At 43.0% G+C, this 17,466-nt stretch overlaps 1 protein-coding gene across 1 annotated transcript in view; it reads right to left on the reverse strand.

Annotated features, from left to right (window-relative positions):
- The window catches only part of LOC122810775 (transcription activator BRG1-like), a 1,556,036-nt gene that overhangs the window by 814,535 nt on the left and 724,035 nt on the right, over positions 1-17,466 (reverse strand). The window contains exon 14 of the mRNA XM_044082336.1: positions 10,866-11,093. Coding sequence (XP_043938271.1) covers positions 10,866-11,093 — 228 coding nt within the window. The remainder of the gene's footprint in view (positions 1-10,865; positions 11,094-17,466) is intronic.

Here is a 17,466-nt window from a genome sequence, read left to right on the forward strand (position 1 = left end):
TAAGTTAAAAAAGGTCTTCATTAAGTGGAGTGGTGGAAAACTGAATACCTGCAGCAGGTAAGTAACTGCACATTTTTTGTAGAGTACAATCAGATTTCATCCAAAAACAAATAAAACAAGAGTCTAAACTGGCCATAATTTTTTGTTATAAAACACTTTCAGGTTAAAAAACCCTTCATCAGCCAACCCTTTATCAGCCAAACTTCACATAACCATGCCAGTCTTTAAATATTAAAACATTTCTAAAAGCAACCAATTCATTTCTATATTTCACCCGCCTTTTCTTTAAAGCTGGTTTTAAAGGTACAGAACTATATAACCCAGGTGGGTTGTCAGCAGCCAACTGTATGATCCATCTTAACTCTGCATACTCTATCATTGACAATGTCCCCCCCCCTTTTCTCATCTGTGCAACATGCAGAACCATAAAAACAAAAGTATGATCTGGAAAGCTAGAAACCTGCTGGTACAATGCATTATGTTTATCCTTCAGTCTAATAGATGAAAAATGGTACAATATTCTTGTTTTTAACTTACAATTAGTTTTTCCAACATAAAAAACTCTGACATTTCTTGCAGCATGCCAAGTAAACCACATTCTCTGTATGGCAGTCTGCATAAAACTCAAATGTGTATTTTTTGTTTGTAACAGGATGTATAAAAATTTAAACCATTCACATTTGAACATGCTTTGCAATGCCTACAGGGAAAAGTCCCTGTTCTCATGTGTAGAGGAAACACCGTTAGCAGCCTTATTTTTCAAACCAGGTTCTATGCAGAACATGTTTTTTTATATTACTATTTCGCTTGAAGGTAAATCTAGGTTTCTCATCTAAAATATCCTTCAAGTGATTGACACTTCTTAGTATCTTCCAGTTTGGCTTAATATTACATATCCCATACACATTATTACTATAACGTAGTATCACCTTGGGATTTTGTCATACTTATTAGATGGCTTCACCTTATCTCCCCTGCTGTTCTTTATTCTCAAAACCATGGTCTAGCCCTGACTTCCCTGTTGGATATTTATACTATTATTAGTTTCTTCTAAATTTTCCTTTGAGTACCCCTTTTCCTTAAGATGTTCATTTAACACATCTATTTCTTTGCAAAACTCATTACTGTCTGTGCACAGCCGAGAAACTCTGTATCCTTGTCCTTGCATAATATTAGGAAAAGTATGCCTAGGATGCATGCTACGTGCATTCAAATAATGATTTCCCCAGCATCGTTTCCTTTGCAAGGTGGTGTTTATCTTACCAGTTACATTTTTATTTAATAGGACATCTAAAAAGGCAATGGTCTCAATGCTGTGCTCTACTGAGAACCTAAGAAAATCTATAGTTTTCTCCAGGTAATCAAAGTTTAACAGTTCATCACTGCCCTGTGCCCACAACAAAAAAATAACAACAAATCTGGCATAAAAAAATATTGAAGTCTTCCACAGATGTTCACATTAAAAAATATTTTTATCTTCCCAGAAGGCTAACACTAAATTAGCATACGAGCTGGCACAGGGTGCAACACCCTGTACCTGCCTATAGTGTGTTCCATTACAAAGAAAAATGTTATTTATTAAATTGCAGTGGCAGCAGGTACATTAACATCCAACTTCGGAAAAAGGGTCACACTTCCTCAAATAAGGTCATAAAGTTGATGCTACTTTACCTGAAGCAATTAATATAGAGGTTGACTTTTTGGGGAGGCAAGTTTAGGGAAGTGCCATTAAATTAGACAGTCCATTCTAATCTGCTCAATGTTTCTTTGGAAGAAGGATAGAAGTGAAATCCTTCCTGAATGTTTACATACCACATTGTGGAAGTTACACATCACCTGGGAGCAGGGAGGCCTGCCCCATTCCAAAGAACATGGATATGCAAAGTGGCCTCCAAGTCTAATTATACAGCTTTGACAGTTTTGCTCTTGACAATGTCCCATCACCATTCACAGGGTGGGAAGGTTCCATGAAGGACCCACTACAGAAGCAGAGACTTGGAATGGATTGCCCAATCTTACATTTGGAGTGTGAAGCCATTAAGAGATGCAACATGTAAGCCCTGAAAATCCTGACGTGCAACAGATTTGCTGACTGAGATCAGTGAACTTACGGTGCACTGAACTCTTGTACAATATGGAAAAGAAAATCATGTAAATTGTTGCTGCCATTACTCCAATAACCACAGGCATGAGAATACTGTCACTATCTGAGACTTAATTTCAGAGACCAGATTAGGCAGTAATCCCTCCCATAGAAAGCATTCACAGTAAACATCAGCATTTGACAGGTCTCCAACTAGGATTTTGCAGCATTCTTTGTTATTTTCAAAGACAGAGAGAAAAACATGGTTTGGGTTGAAACAGGTAGGAACTAGTTATATAGGTAAGGAAAAATGTTCATCTCTTTTAGCCTCTGGATCACTGCAACTAACAGCGCACACAGTGAACACTGTGGAGGCAAAGGGGGAGACAAAATGGTAGAATCTAGACTGGTAATGTCTGCCTCCTTTCCCAGAGTGCAGAAACCTCCTGGATTACCTGACATGGAGACAGGTGGATTGAAGGTCCAAATGAACGCATTCACTTTCCTTCAGAATGAAGGGGGAAGACAGACTACACTGCAAACATTTTAGAAGTTTCTTTGGGGATAAAAATGTTTAGGTTGCTCAAGTTTTAATGCTGGCCACACTTCCTGTGCCATTTCAGAAACAAATACAGAGCACTTACCTAACCCTTTTCTGTTTGCTGCAACTTCTGTGGTCCTTTTCATTGAGGTTTAGGAACTCCTCTTCATGTACTCTTCAGGAATGGTGGGACAGTTAGTAAGCATAAAGAAGGGGGCTAAGGAGAGGTGTCAAAGGGAACTGCACAGCCTCTAGATACTACCATCCTTATCCAGTTGTCCTGCATGATGGATAACATTTACAAGTAGAGAATCAGATGACCCCCAACTGCCTCCAGATTGGGACAAGTATGGCAAGATCTCAGGGATTTTGCTGCAGTCTCTTCAAAGCAGAACCACAGCATCCCTGCCACTACAAGTGGAAAAATTCTGAAAGTTATTATGGCCATACTTGTTTTTCAGAGCTCTATTTTGTTGCTGCTGAGCACAACCAATCCAGATTCCACTGCATCACAGAAAAGGAATGCTATAGACTCTCAACATTTTATAGGAGCTTCAGGAAGGGGCTTTCTTTCCTGTTCCATAGTACCCAAGTAAACTAATATTTGGCCTGAAAAATTACTTTTAATTTCTCCTAATCTTTTAGGTTTCCAATACCATGACAGGAATGGACCCTATTCCCAAGTCAAAGTTTGACTAAAGTTCATGAAATTAGTATTGTTTCAATCACTGTCAGCCAGAAGTGTTCTTCGCAGCACCCACAATGTGCACAGTAACGACTCCTTTATTTGTGCAGAGTTGCATGTATTGGGTAATATATATCTATATATGATTGTAGATTCTTTTTTTCTTTTTGTATATCTTGTGTCTGGAAATTCTGGGCTTTTAGCATAACCGTAACAATACTTAATTTCTTTCTTATCCTCAACAGTCCACTATCATCTTTATGGCTCTTCTTTGGCCTATCAGTTTCTGTGATTTTTGTGGACTGCTGCCTCCTAATATAACAGGGGCTATCCTCCCCCCGAGCCTGGCCCCATTGTAGGAATGCTTCCATATTCTGAAGATTCTACACTGTCATTTCTTCCAATCTGAGCACCAGTGTGCCTACCAGGATTGGGTACTTTTTTATCCTGGGTCTTGTGCACCCAGCTATCTTCTTTAATTGTTGACCTACTTCTGAACACGATATATGTTAAATAAATGCAGTCTATACATCAATGCTGTTGAGATTTTGTGGAAAACAGTGTCCACCTCGTGAAGGTTCTCACCAAGACTTGAGGTTGAATTCAGTCTCAGCAATACTACTCTCCTTTGCTTGTTGGCTTATCTCTCCATTTGCACACATGCGTCTTAGCAGCTGACAAAGAGGTCTGAATATGAAGATAAAACTGGTCCAGTTATCAGAAAATTATGATGAAACATGCGCTTGCCCCCTGTGCCTTGCGGACTAAAAGGCAGATGTCTAGAAGTCCAGACACAAACATGTCTGAAGTTAAAGATGATTCTGTATGGGGGTCTAAACACCGAGGGTGGCACCTGCAGAACAGTCAGCATCAACAAACATCGAAGGAGCTCTTTAGGATTTGGGCATTAACCTCTGCTGTCAAAGACTGAGGCCAGTCAACACCAGTGCACACACCAAGCTAGCATTAAGCATGGCTTTAACAGCATGCCCAACAAACCCATGAAACTGAGGGCCCTGTATCAGGGGTCTCAGCACTGAATGCCAAAATGCTGACACCTCCAAAGGTGAAACAGACAGACAAAATCAGAGAAGAACTTTATCACAAACAGCTGATCTGTGGTGCACAAGGCCAAGGTCCACTGATGTCAACAGCATCACTGCCAAGATCACAGACAGCAAAGTCAACAATGAAGGAGTTAACTTTAAGGGCTAGATTCCTAAAACTGAGACCACACAAGATAACAAATGTGTCAGTGCCAATAATTCAATTCTAGCCTGCTCAAAAATGGCACTGCAATGGGGTTTGGCGAGGGAAGCTGGGAAGATTTGTCATCGGTTGATCCAACGGCATAGTATAATTGAACCTTCGGCCAAAGTAGTGCAAAGCAAAATCAAAACGTCTTTTTATAGTGCGTTTGTTACATCTAGCACAAAACAGACTAGTGACGCCGTGATCAGGGCCTAGGCATGGAATACAGTAAGAGTGGAAGTCCTTAGGAGGTATTTGCTTCCCACAAGAAATACAATTAACTTTTTCTGACATCGGTCTGAGGCAAGAAAAAAGTTTCCCCAACAGGGTACTTAGCTTTATTGAAGACTTCGGATCTGAAATTCGACTTCGAAAATCTCAGGAGTCGGCTGACTGGCACTTGCGAACCGCTTCTGCTTCAGGCACCGCATGGCAAGAAAGACTGAAGAAAATGGTGTCGGATGCATCTTGTATACCCCTGGTGCACTGACGTCAGGGAAGAAGCGACAGCAACAGACGCTGGACCAAGACTTTGGAACTCTGGCCGACTGCGGGACCGCCTGACGGCAGGATAACCCAACTGTAATGACTGCAGCAGTGTAACACGATGAACATCTAAAGAATCTTGTTGACAGTGGCCTTGGGCTCATAACTTTATGCACTTTTGTCCAATTTTGTAGACAAACTTGGAATTGTAACCAGCTTACAGATTCGCAATCTTAATAAGTAGCCTAAACAAAATTCATTTCCAGGTTGAAGACACGGGCAGACTTCTACAAGTCAGTATCATGTTTCTTATTTTGCTGTCCATGGGAATAATCCCAAATTATCTCTGTTTGGAGGTTGAGTGAGCAGGCCTTTAAGCAGAATGCAAGCTCAGTCTTTGATGGGTGCTGATCCATATGCCATTAAAAACAAAGCTACTTTTTATCTATAGTAGTCAAAGTAAAAGCATTAAAAATAAACAGCACACAAATACTCTTCACTCAGCCAGTAAAGCAATGCAGTTTTATGCTGGGGCAGAATTTAGAAAGTACAGTTGTATACACTTACCATAAATCCAGATGTTAGTGTGTATTCACTCTGTTGTAGTCATCACCTGTGGGTTATCCCTGCTGTGGTAGGCCCCAAATACCAGAGTCAATGTTTTTCTGCATCAGCTGCAGTCACCTGTAGTCTGACATCAGGTCGTCAGGTCTATAAATCAAGGTAGCCAATGTCATAACATACGTTTTTCTTGCCCTAACCCATCAGAAGCACAAGGAAATAAGGTAAAGTTGTCCTGGTGGCTAAAAGCCACCATGGGAAGCTTATGTCCCCTAGGGGAAGAGGATACAAGGGGGATTGGAGGGTGGGAAACCAGGACTGAACAGTGAATACACTGGAACATCTACATTTATGGTAAGTGTACACAACTGTACTATGTTCTTTGTGTTTCACTGTTGCAGTCATCTGTGGGAGGATTTACAAAGCTGAGGAGAGGGGTGGAAGGATAGGTTAGAGCCCTAGGCATGGGTCAGCAAACCCTGCAGAACTGCAGAGGCAAACCCTGCCCTAGACTTAGAAAAAAAGGGGTAGGTGGTAATACTTTGTAAAGGTACGGACAGAGGTCCAGGTGGCAGCTTCCAAGATGTCCCTGGTGGGGACTTCTCTGAGGAAGGCTGTGGAAGTGGAAGCTGCCCTAGTGGAATAGGTATGAATAGACTGGGGGGGGGGGGTCTCATGCAGTCTGTAGCAGAAATAGATAGTGTGATATCCATTTGGAAATGGTGTGCTTGGAAATGGGCTTCCCCTCTGCCCCTGGGGCAAAGCTAACAAACAGCTGGTCTGTTTTTCTGAAGGGCTTAGTACGGTCCAGATAATATCCGAGTTGTCTGTGCACATCTAGCAAGTGCAGAATTCTTTCCCCCTTGCTTTGATGGTTGGGAAAGAAGGTGGGTAGGTGTATGGACTGGTTGAGGGTCATATCAGGTACCACCTTGGGCATAAAGGAGGGATTCGTCCTCAGGGAGACCCTGTCTGCATGGAAAATGATGAAGGGCTCAATAGGCACGAGTGCCTGAAGTTCTGAAACCCTTCTGGCTGAGGTGATAGCTAGTAGGAAAGCGGTCTTCCAGGAGAGGTATTTCAGTTCTATTGAAGCAGCAGGTTTGAAAGGAGGTATGGTTAGTTTTTCTAAAACATAATTCAGGTTCCAGGCTGGTGTGGTAGGCCTTCTGGGAGGTCTGACATTAGAAGCACCTCTGAGGAATTGTTTAATCAAAGGATGAGAGAAAAGAGGGATAAGGTCTGAATCGTAATGGGCTGAAATGGCTGAGGAACAGTTTTTAAAAGAAGAGAAGGAGAAGCCACTTTTGAGCAACTCGGCTAGGTAATGCAAGGTAAGAGGGATGGAAGGATGAGAGGTACTGGCCGCTCTGGACTGGTTCCAGGAGCAGAATCTTTTCTGTTTCCCTGCGTAAGATTTTCTGGTGCTGGGCCTTCTGGCCTCTGTGATAATGTCAAGGACCTGTTTGCTTAAGATGGACTCCTTGTTGGCACTTAAAGTATAAGCCATGCTGAAAGAGAGTCTGCAAGTCTGGGTGCAGCATCTCCGCCTCCATCCGGGTCAAGAGGTCTGAGTTCAGGCGAAGCTGCTTGGGGGGCTGTAAGGTCAGGCTGTACAGTAAGGGGTAACTAATGTTGCCTGGGCCAATCTGGAGCAATGAGGATGGCCTTTAGTATCGGTACCTTGAGAATAAGAGGCAGAGGAGGGAACGCGTACACGGGAGTTCCAGGCGAAGTTCAAGGCATCCACCCTCCATGATAGGAGGTGATACTGCCTGGTACAGAACTTTTGCAGCTGGTGGTTGAGGTGCCAAGCAAAGAGATCCACCTCCGGAATCCCCCACTCCTGAGTGATTTCCCTGTGGAGTTGCCATTCGTGGAGGTCCAGTAAGTTTCTGCTTAGGTGGTCTGCCAGAGTCTTATTGACCCTTGGTAGATATTGGGCAATTAGGTGCAGGACCCATGGAAGCGGCTGTCAGCCAGAAGTTCATGGCTAGCCTGCACAGAGGGTAAGATTGCATCCCCACCGTTAGTTGATATACCACATTACTGTGGTGTCTGTTTTTATAGAGAGTACCCCCAAGCCTGAGATGGGGTTTGAAGGATGTCAGAGCATTTTGTATTGCCATCATTTCTTTCTGACTGATGTGTAAGAGAAGGTGCTGGGCATCCCAAAAACCTTGGGTGCACCTGCCTGCTAGGTGTGCGCCCCAAGAAATGTCTAAGACGTGGTGGTGATGGTCTGGCTGGTAGGGCGGAAGATAAAGGGAAAACCCTTGTTCTTGGCACAGGCTTCTCCCCACCAGAGAAACTCTGCCCTTATACAAGGGCTCAGAGGGAGAGAGGTCTCTAGAGACAGATCCAAGATGAGGCACCAAGTACCCTCTTTTCTGGGAACAAGGAATAGTCTGGAATAAAAGTCTTTGCCTGTTTGATCTGAGGGGACAGGTTCTACTGCCCTCTGGGATATGAGAGTTTGGACCTGTTTCAATGCCTCTGGCCACTGATTTAGAGGCAAGTCTGGGTACAGTCTTGGAATTGGGAGTTCGCTGAAAGAGAATATGTATCCCTGTAAATGGTCTTTAAGACACATTGGTCCTTTGTTGCAGAAAGCCAATTTTCTTTGAACAGGGAGAGCCTTCCTCCTTCCTTTTGGTGAGTGAAGCGATGGCAGAGGGGGGAGGGGGAAGTCATTATGTGTTTTTGCTGTAGTTGGGGTGGAAGTGGTCCACTGTTTGCTTCTCTGCTGGCCCTGGGATTGGGGCCTGGATGGTCTTGTCCCTGTGAAGCTTACTTTGGCCTTGTCTGCTAGGTGCAGGGAAGGACCAATGCTTAGAGGAAAAGTTCCGGTTGAACCTGAAAGAAATCTTTTTCTGTTTGCATAGATTTTGCTTCGTCTTCCATCTTTTTAAGCACCACTTTTGCTTTTACTCCAAACAAGTGCTCCTTATCCAGGGGTACATCAATAAGTTTAGACTTGACATGATCAGGGAGAGGTTGTTCCTTCAGCCATGCATGTCTCCTAATGACAGATACGGACAGTACTGCCCTGCTAGAGGCTTCTAGGGGGTCACATCCACAGTGCAACGAGTGTTTGGCCACTTGACAAGCAGAGTGCAGTAAATCTGCTAACTCTTTTGAATTAGCAGAGTAAGAAAATGTAGAAATCTTTTGTTTTAACGGTTCCAAAGTGTGTTGCTGATATTTTAACATCTGGAACTGACCATTGAGGAATCTGATACTAAGGTTGTAGAGGTGCATACTTTTTTACCCCATCTGTCCAGAGGAGTCCTTGTCAGAAGGAATAGGATTCTTGGCAGAACTAGTCTTAGCTCCTTCAGGTCCCTGAGTAATGACCTCTGGGTCTGCAGCAGGATTTCTGTACAGGTATTTGTGAGAATCCGGTACTCTAATACCTGTCAAGTTTACTGGGAGCAGGTGAGGGGGCATCAGGGGCTAAGCTGGATTCATGGAAAACATCATCCACCACTTCTAAAATATGGAGGGATGGCCAGGGGTCTGTGCTGGGGCAGGTCAAGAAACTCTACAAGTATTTTCCTAGACTTGGGGAAGTCTTAAGATTCCCATTGGAAATGTTTCCTGAGGGTGTGAAGGGTTTCCCCAAAGGAAAGGGTCTCTGTAGGGGAGGGAGAAGGGATGGATTCCTCTGCATCTGAATCTTCATAAGCAGTTAGAGGTTGCTGTTCCTCTTCAAAATCTGAGGTCAGATTCCTCAGAATCCTGTTCTGTCAATTTCTTGAGAAGGGTGCCTTTTCCTTTTAGAAGTTGTGGCCTGACTACCCCGAATAAGGGGGGTGAGATCCTCTGACATTTTAAGCATTTGTGCTTGGAGTGGAGGAGCAGGAGCAAGATGGTGGCTAGAAGCAGATTCTCTAGGAGTGGCCTGGCTTCTAGGCCTGACAGAATCAGTCCATCTGAGAGAAAATGTAGTCAGATGAGAAGACTTTTTTGTCAAGATTCGGTAGTGTGAAAAGCCTCCTCAGAAGCTGGTGCCTGCGTTGCAGCTCCGGACTCATCCAAAGCAGAAACTGCCAAAGGCTCAGAAGACAGACAACTTCTGTGGCATACCAGACTCCGGAAAGGGTCTCAGAAGAAGTCTGCGTAGATAAAGAATCTGGCATCAGGGGCTGCGAAAGCACCTCATTGAACTCTGGAGAACAGACTACCTGCTTAGCGGTAGAGTCGTCAGAAGGCTTAGCCTTGTGTGGTCTGTCTCTATCTTTATCTCTGCGTTTTTTCAGAATGTCCACAGATTGTAGGCTGATGGACACCATATCAGAATGTAAAGACAGAACACGAAAATAACTGTCTACAATAAGAGCTCTATGGCAAATGGTTCTTGCATTAAAGAAGGCACAGAACTGGCAACAGGGGAATGTCATGGTCTGGGACTAAACAAGTGACACAGGAAGAATGGAAGTCTCGATGTGGGATCTGCTTTCCACAGACGAGGCAATTATCTTTTTCGGACACCTGTCAGTGGAAGAAAAAAAGGGTCCCCAATGGGGTACTTAGCTTTAGACGTGTTAAGCTGAAACAAACTCTGGTAGCGACCAACCGGCACTCGTGCGAACTGTTTCTGCTATGGGCTCCACGGCAAGAAATACTGATGTAATTACATCGGCTGCCCTGCTTTATAGCACTGACCTGACTTCAGACTACAGGTGACTGCAACTGATGCAGAAAAACATTGACTCTGGTATTCGGCCCGGCAGAGGGCTACCACAGCAGGGATAACCCACAGGTGATGACTGCAACAGTGAAACTAGAAGAACATCCTACATTTTAAACAAAATATCCCCAATCCCAGAGCGGCAAGCAAAAATGATTACCTTCAAATTAAAATGATCCACAATAAGAAGGATGAAGCCCATAAAATGGAGTTCAACCATGTAAAACCTGTGGAAGTAGGTAAAAATGGAAATGCATGACCTAAATTGACATTCAGAATCATGGGCATGTGAAAAATGAGACTGGAAAAAGCAGACAGACTTCTCTGATGCATTTTGCTTAGCTGTGCAGCTAGAGCTCTGAAGTGGGAGGTGATTTTTGCTAAGAGTTATGGGTAGAGGCAGAAGGGCTAGTAGCTTGGGAAAGCTTCAGATCCTGAGCTGTCTCAAGATATCAAGCTCTGTTGGTAAGTAAGGATGGACTTCCTCATAACAAATCAGAATTCAAATACAATGCATGTAGTTTTAAGCCACTGGGAACAGGCAGAAAAGCATCTATAGTCTTACCTCGTCCTGTTCTTCATGTTCTAGAATAGCCTGCAGGAAAGCTCGTCTTTCATGACTTGAGGACTTCTGGTCAAACATACCAGCCTGGATCACCTTTTGATCTACATTAAGCTTGTACTTGGCAGCAGCTAGAATCTTCTCCTCCACACTGTTAACAGTGCACAGACGTAAAACACGCACTTCATTCTGTTGCCCTATCCGGTGGGCTCGATCCTGAGCCTGCAAATCCTGTGGAAAGGAAGAATGCAAAAAAAGGATGAGGCAAATACGACAGGGAAAAAAGTACTGCTGCTCAACAAAAGGAATTCTGATTTAAATGCAAAATGTTGCCTACAGAATGTGTGCATTTACTACCCAAAATCAACAACTTTTTGAAAACAGGGCACCTAAACTCATTCAAGCCTATAGCACCATTTTTGCATACACCCAGTTAACACCCATAGCTCCTTATTGTATTCAGACATTTACTGGGTCTGCCTTCTTTAACTAATTGACTTATCAGCTTATAACAGGCAGGATTAGAATGGGCAAGTAGTTATTAATAAAGTGACACAAACTGTTAATCTAGTATGTCCCACAATACAAAAGCCTTGATCATCTTATGCATACGTTGATTTTTCAGAAAAAGCTCTGGAATGCAAGTATGTATGCAGGCTGTAACAGGTGCGTCCATTCTACTCCAAATAGGTGTTAATGAGTTAAAATGAAGCCCAGCACACAGCAGCAATTCTGTTTACATGTCATACTGTGTGTAAAATATATAATTCAAAACACCATGTGGCTTTTAGAGGCACTCAGACGAAGAATTTTCCTAACAGACAAAACTTACAACAAAGGCTTTATATTAGAGTTTTATTTCATTCGGACTTTTAAAACTAAAAAAAAAAAAACTGATGAAAAGGTCAGTAATTTGTAGCTGATCAAACATGGTGTCTGGCAGGGGCTGACTGAAGGAAAAAGTGAGTCATTTCTGAACATACCTCTCAATCTCAGAGCAAGAAATATAGAAAAAGCCATAAATAATGGGGGAACAAAGGCCCAAAAATAGGGACAATTTTTAAATATTGCTCTTACAAACTTTGGAAGCTTGACAGCATAGCAGATTTTGCATTAGCATGGATTTTCTGAAAGGTATAACGCCTAAAACTCAAATGTCTGTCATTTTCTGATTATAATCTTTAGCTTGCCAGGGATTTGTTAGAAAACTACAATTTTATGAAAAACACACCAAAATATGAGGCAAAAATCTGGATGTTCTGCGAAAATCTGTACAGTTGAGAAGTATGTCTGAATGAATCCTACATTCTGACTCATTCAGCCATCAGCAAGTCAGGATGTCTGCAGGAGCAGTCACTTCAAAGCGCAAAAACCTATGTAGAATGTACACAAACATTTGGAGGCAATAAGACAGCATAAAGCAAATAAAAGTACAGTTGTGTACACTTACCATAAATGTAGATAGAGTGTATTCACTGTTGCAGTCATTACATTTGGGTAATCTGCTGGCAAGTTGCCCTCAGTCGGCCTGAATTCCAAAGTCTTGGGTCCTGCGTCGGTTGTTGTCTTCTCTTCCATGACGTCAGGTCGTCAGGGGTATAAAACATGCAGCCAATGCCATTTTCTTTAGATTTTCTTGCCCCTGATGTCAGGTGTCCCCAAAAAGGTAACAAAATTTTATATATATATATATATATATATATATATATATATATATATATATATATATATATATATATATATATATATATATATATATATATATATATATATATATATATATATATATATATATATATATATGTATGTATGTATATATATATATATACATATCACACACACACACACACACATGCATCAATATAAACTTTACCTTCATCTACATGCAAATAAACCACATAGATTGTAGAGGATAGAGAAGGAAAGATACATTTCAGAATGACAGGGGGATGGAGGGAGGGCAACCTGGACTGCAACAGTGAATACATTCGAACATCTACATTTATGGTTAAGTGTACACAACTGTACCATGTTCTTCATGTTTCACTGTTGCAGTCATTACATTGCAGTCATTACATTTGGGTAGAATCCCAAAGCTATGGTTGGGAGGCTGGAGCTAAACAGCATTAGGAGCGGCTATAAGGCCCTGCAGCACTGCAGTGGCAAAGCCTGCCCTGGACTTTGAGTAGAGGCAAATGGTAATGCTTTGTAAAGGTGTGAGCAGAACTCCAAGTAGCAGCCTCTAGAATGTCTTTGGTTGGTACTCCTCTGAGAAAGTCTGCTGAAGTAGCTGCAGCTCTGGTGGAATGAGACCTAATGCCATTGGGCACAGGTTTACCATGGTGTAAGTAGCAGAAACGGATGTAGTGGCTTATCCACTTTGAAACTGTCTGCTTTGAAATAGCCTTTCCTTTTGAACCTGCAACATAGGACACTAGTAATTGCTCAGTTTTTCTTAGAGCTTTAGTCCTGCTCAAGTAGAATCTTGGCTGTCTGTGTACATCCAAGGAATGCAGAATTCTCTCCCCCTTGTTCTGTGGATTTGGATAAAAAGTTGGCAGATGAATTGTTTGGTTAAGAGCCACACTGGAAACGACCTTAGGCATAAAAGTAGGATTTGTCCTCTGACACACCCTGTCTGGGTAAAATATGATAAAAGGCTCTACAGCCATGAGGGCCTATAGCTCTGAAACTCTTCTTGCTGAAGTAATTGCTAGTAGCAGAGCGGTCTTCCAGGATTAGAAGTTTATATCAGCGGTAGCAGCTGGTTCAAGAAGAGGCAGGGTGAGCTTTTCCAACACATAATTGAGGTCCCATGCAGGTAATGGTGATGATCTAGGAGGCCTTAAATTTTTGGCTCCTCTAAGATACTGCTTTAGGAAAGGATGAGAAAAGATTGGTGGCTCTGTATTGTAATGAGCTGAAATGGCAGAGGCATGGATTTTAATTGATGAGAAAGATAGGCCTTTGTCAAGCATCTCAGTCAAGTATTGTAATATCGGAGGAATATTTGGTTCTGCTGCATCAGTTCCTTGTGCTTGATTCCAAGCACAGAATCTCTTCCATTTGTCAGCATAAGATTTTCTAGTACTAGACCTTCTGGTTTTCAAAATGACATCCATCACAGCTTTACTGAGAGGTGTTGTTTGTATGATTACAAGATTAGCCGTACTGCCAGGTTCAGAGTCTGTAGTTGATTGTGCAGGATCTGATTGTTTTGCTGGGACAGTAGTTGTGGATTTTGAGGTAAGGTCCAAGCTGGGTATTGAGACAAGTTCCTTAGGATTGGGTACCAATATTGGCAGTGCCAGTCCGGGGCAATTAAGATCATCTTTGGCTTCTCTAGTCTGACGTTTAGGAGGACCTTGGGTAGAAGAGGCAGAGGAGGAAAGGAGTAAACTGATAGGTTTTTCCAACTGAAGGATAGGGCGTCCACTTTCCATGCTTGTCTGTGATAAGCCCTTGTGCAGAATCTTTTCAGTTGATAATTTTGAGGAGAGGCAAATAGATCTATGTCTCGGCTCCCCCATTTCTCTGCTATCATGCTGAGGACTTGTGGGTTTAGTTTTCACTCAGGAAGATCCATAAAGTTTCTGCTTAAATAGTCTGCCAGAGTGTTTTGTTTTCCTGGCAGGAATTGACCTTGAAGATGTATTTCGTAGGTCAAAGCTGTGTCCCACAGTTTCATGGCTAATCTGCAAAGGGGTTATGAGTGTGCGCCCCCTTGCTTGTTTATATACCACATGACTATGGTGTTGTCTGTCTTTATCAGTAGTTGTCCTGGATGAAGCAAGTCCTTGAAGGCTGTTAGGGCATTTTCAACAGCTAGCATCTCTTTCCGACTGATGTGTACATGCATTTGTTTTGGTGCCCATATGCCCTGAATGCATCTTCCTGCCATGTGGGCCCCCCAGGCATAATCTGATGCGTCTGTTAAGGTTTGGCTGGCAGGGGGTAGAGTAAAGGGCCATCCCATGTTTTGGTGACAGGCCTTTGACCACCATAGAAACTCCTGTTGTAGGCAGGGAAAGAGAGGAATCACTGTTTCCAGACTGTGTGAATGTTGACTCCATAAACCTTTTAGGTACCATTGAAGTTTCCTCATATGCAGTCTTGCATATGGAATTAGTAGGATGCAGGATGCCATGAAGCTCAGAGCCTGCAGAATTTGTCTTGCAGAAGACTGGGTTTTTATTGCCATCAGTTTGAAGTAAGTAGTCAGTTGCCTTTGTTTGTCTGGCATGAGGTAAGCCATCTGGGCAGTTGTATTCAAGCTTGCACCCAGGAATGTCATCTTTTGAGAGGGTACCAGTTGTGATTTCTTTTCATTTAATGTGTACCCTAGGCATGTTAGAAGCCTTTTCACAAATGCCAGATGTCGTAGATGAGTGTCCTTTTTTCTCTGCTTGAATGAGACAGTTGTCCAAGTTAGGATATATTTAAATACTTCTTTGTCTGCAAAATGCAATTACTGGTGCCAGGCACTTTGTGAAGACCCTGGGCGCAGTAGATAAGCCAAAGGGCAGTGCAGAGAATTGGTAATGCACTGAGCCAGCCTTGAATCTGAGGTATCCTCTGCATGATTGCCTGATTGGGACATGCAGGTATGCCTCTTTTAGGTCTAAAGTCACGAGCCAAGCCTTTTTGTCCAGCATGGGCAGAAGCTGCTGCAAGATCAACATTTTGAATTTTGGTAGATCCAGGAATGTGTTTAGAATAGATAGGTCCAGTATTGGTCTCCAGACTTTGTACTTTCTGGGTACCAAGAACAGTCTTGAGTAAAATCCTTGTCCCTGCTCGTGCTGTGGTACTTAGCCCCCCCATGTCCATGAAGGTTGAGACTTGTTTTTGTGCCTCTGCCCATTGACTTTTTGACAGATCTGGCCAACCATTTGCCTTTGGCAGAGTATGGAAGTGAAATTTGTAGCCTTGTGACACTATGTTTAGAACCCACTTGTCCTGGGTTATAATGTGCCAGTTTTGAGAAAAAAAAGAGCTATTTTCCCCCCTAAGGGTACTGCCAGGAGATAAGTGCTTGATGCAGGCAGGAGGAAGTCATTGGGACTGTTTCCTGTATGGTTGTGATTTGTCTTCTCCACTTTTGGAGGTAGAAGCACCCCATTGCTTTGACCTGTATGAACCTTGCGCCTGGGATCTACCTCTAGGGCGTCTGGATCTGCCCCTTTCAGGTCTTTCTGATACTGGAAAGGATCAATACTTTGTAGGCCAGTGTCTACTAAACCTAGGTGGCTGTACTTGTAAAAAATCTTTGACAGTTTGCATAGACTTAGCTTTGTCCTCCATTTTCTTTAACACCTCTTCTGCCTTAACACCAAACAAAGTATCATGCTGTAAAGGTGCATCTAATAATTTAACTTTGACATGATCAGGCAGATTTTGTTCCTTTAACCAAGCATGCCTCCTAATTACAGAACCCATAACTGCGGAGGCCTCCAGAGAATCAAAACCACATTGCAAAGTATGCTTTCCCACTTATTCAGCTGCATGCAATAAATCCTGCATTTCCTTGTTTTCTGCACATTCAGAGTTTAACATTTTCTGTTTAAGCAATGTCATGACATGTCGCTGATATTTGAGCATATGAAACTGACAGTTTAAGGCCCTTGTAGCCAAGGTGGCAGATGTGTAAAACCTTTTCCCCATCTATCCAGTGCCCTGGAATCTCTGTCAGAGGGGGTAGGGTTTTTGCAGTGGAAGCCTTAACCCCTTTGGGACCCTGTGAAATAGTCTCTGGGTCTGCAGTAGGGTTTTTGAAAAGGAATTTATGAGTCAGGAACCCTGTAATACCTGTCAGGCTTAACAGGAGCTGGAGTTAAGGAGTTAGGGGTCAGACTAGACTCCGAAAACACATCTACAATGTCTAACACAGATGGAATGGCTAGAGGCCTGTGTTGAGGTAGTAAAAGGAAGTCCCTGAGCCTCTTTTTAGATTCTGAAAAATCTTGGCTCTCCCAGTGGAAATGCTCTGTCATGGTAAGCAAGGTTTCCCCAAAAGAATAGTCCTCAGCAGGAGAAGCTGAAGGAATAGATTCTTCAGCATCAGAATCCTCATAGGGGGGAAGTGAACATTCCTGATCAGAAGAGGAATCAGAAGAAATAGAAACCTGATCTGAAGATTCAGTCTGTCTCTTGCCTAGGCCTCTTATCAGGAGGGGGATGGGAACCCCTGATCAAGGTAATCAAGTCTTCGGCCATTTTGAGCATCTGTTTTTTGGGCATGGAGGCCTGTCCATGTGGCTCTTGAGTTTCTTTGCCTTTGAAGGTGCTTTAGTCTTTGCCTTTGAAGCTGAAGTCAGTTTAATGTATAGATGTTTAGGTCTGAATACACCCTCAGAAGCCGGTGCCTGCTCAGTGGCTCCGGACCCATCTGAGGGACTAGTGTCCGAGGCTCCAATACCTTGAGTTTCCAGTGATATAGCCGACTCCACGTGGGAGTCGGTAGCAGACTGCGACTCTAAAGTAGTGGGTGTCAGGGGCTGCAAAAGCGCCTCACTGAGAACCGGCAAACCGGCGACTGGCTTAGGAGAAGCTTAGTCTGTTTTGGGCCTCGGTTGTCTATCCTTTTCTTTGCGTTTTTTGTGAA

The sequence above is a fragment of the Protopterus annectens genome, chromosome 9.part0, assembly GCF_019279795.1.
Source record: "Protopterus annectens isolate FY-2018-M chromosome 9.part0, PAN1.0, whole genome shotgun sequence".
Taxonomy (NCBI): Eukaryota; Metazoa; Chordata; order Ceratodontiformes; family Protopteridae; genus Protopterus; species Protopterus annectens.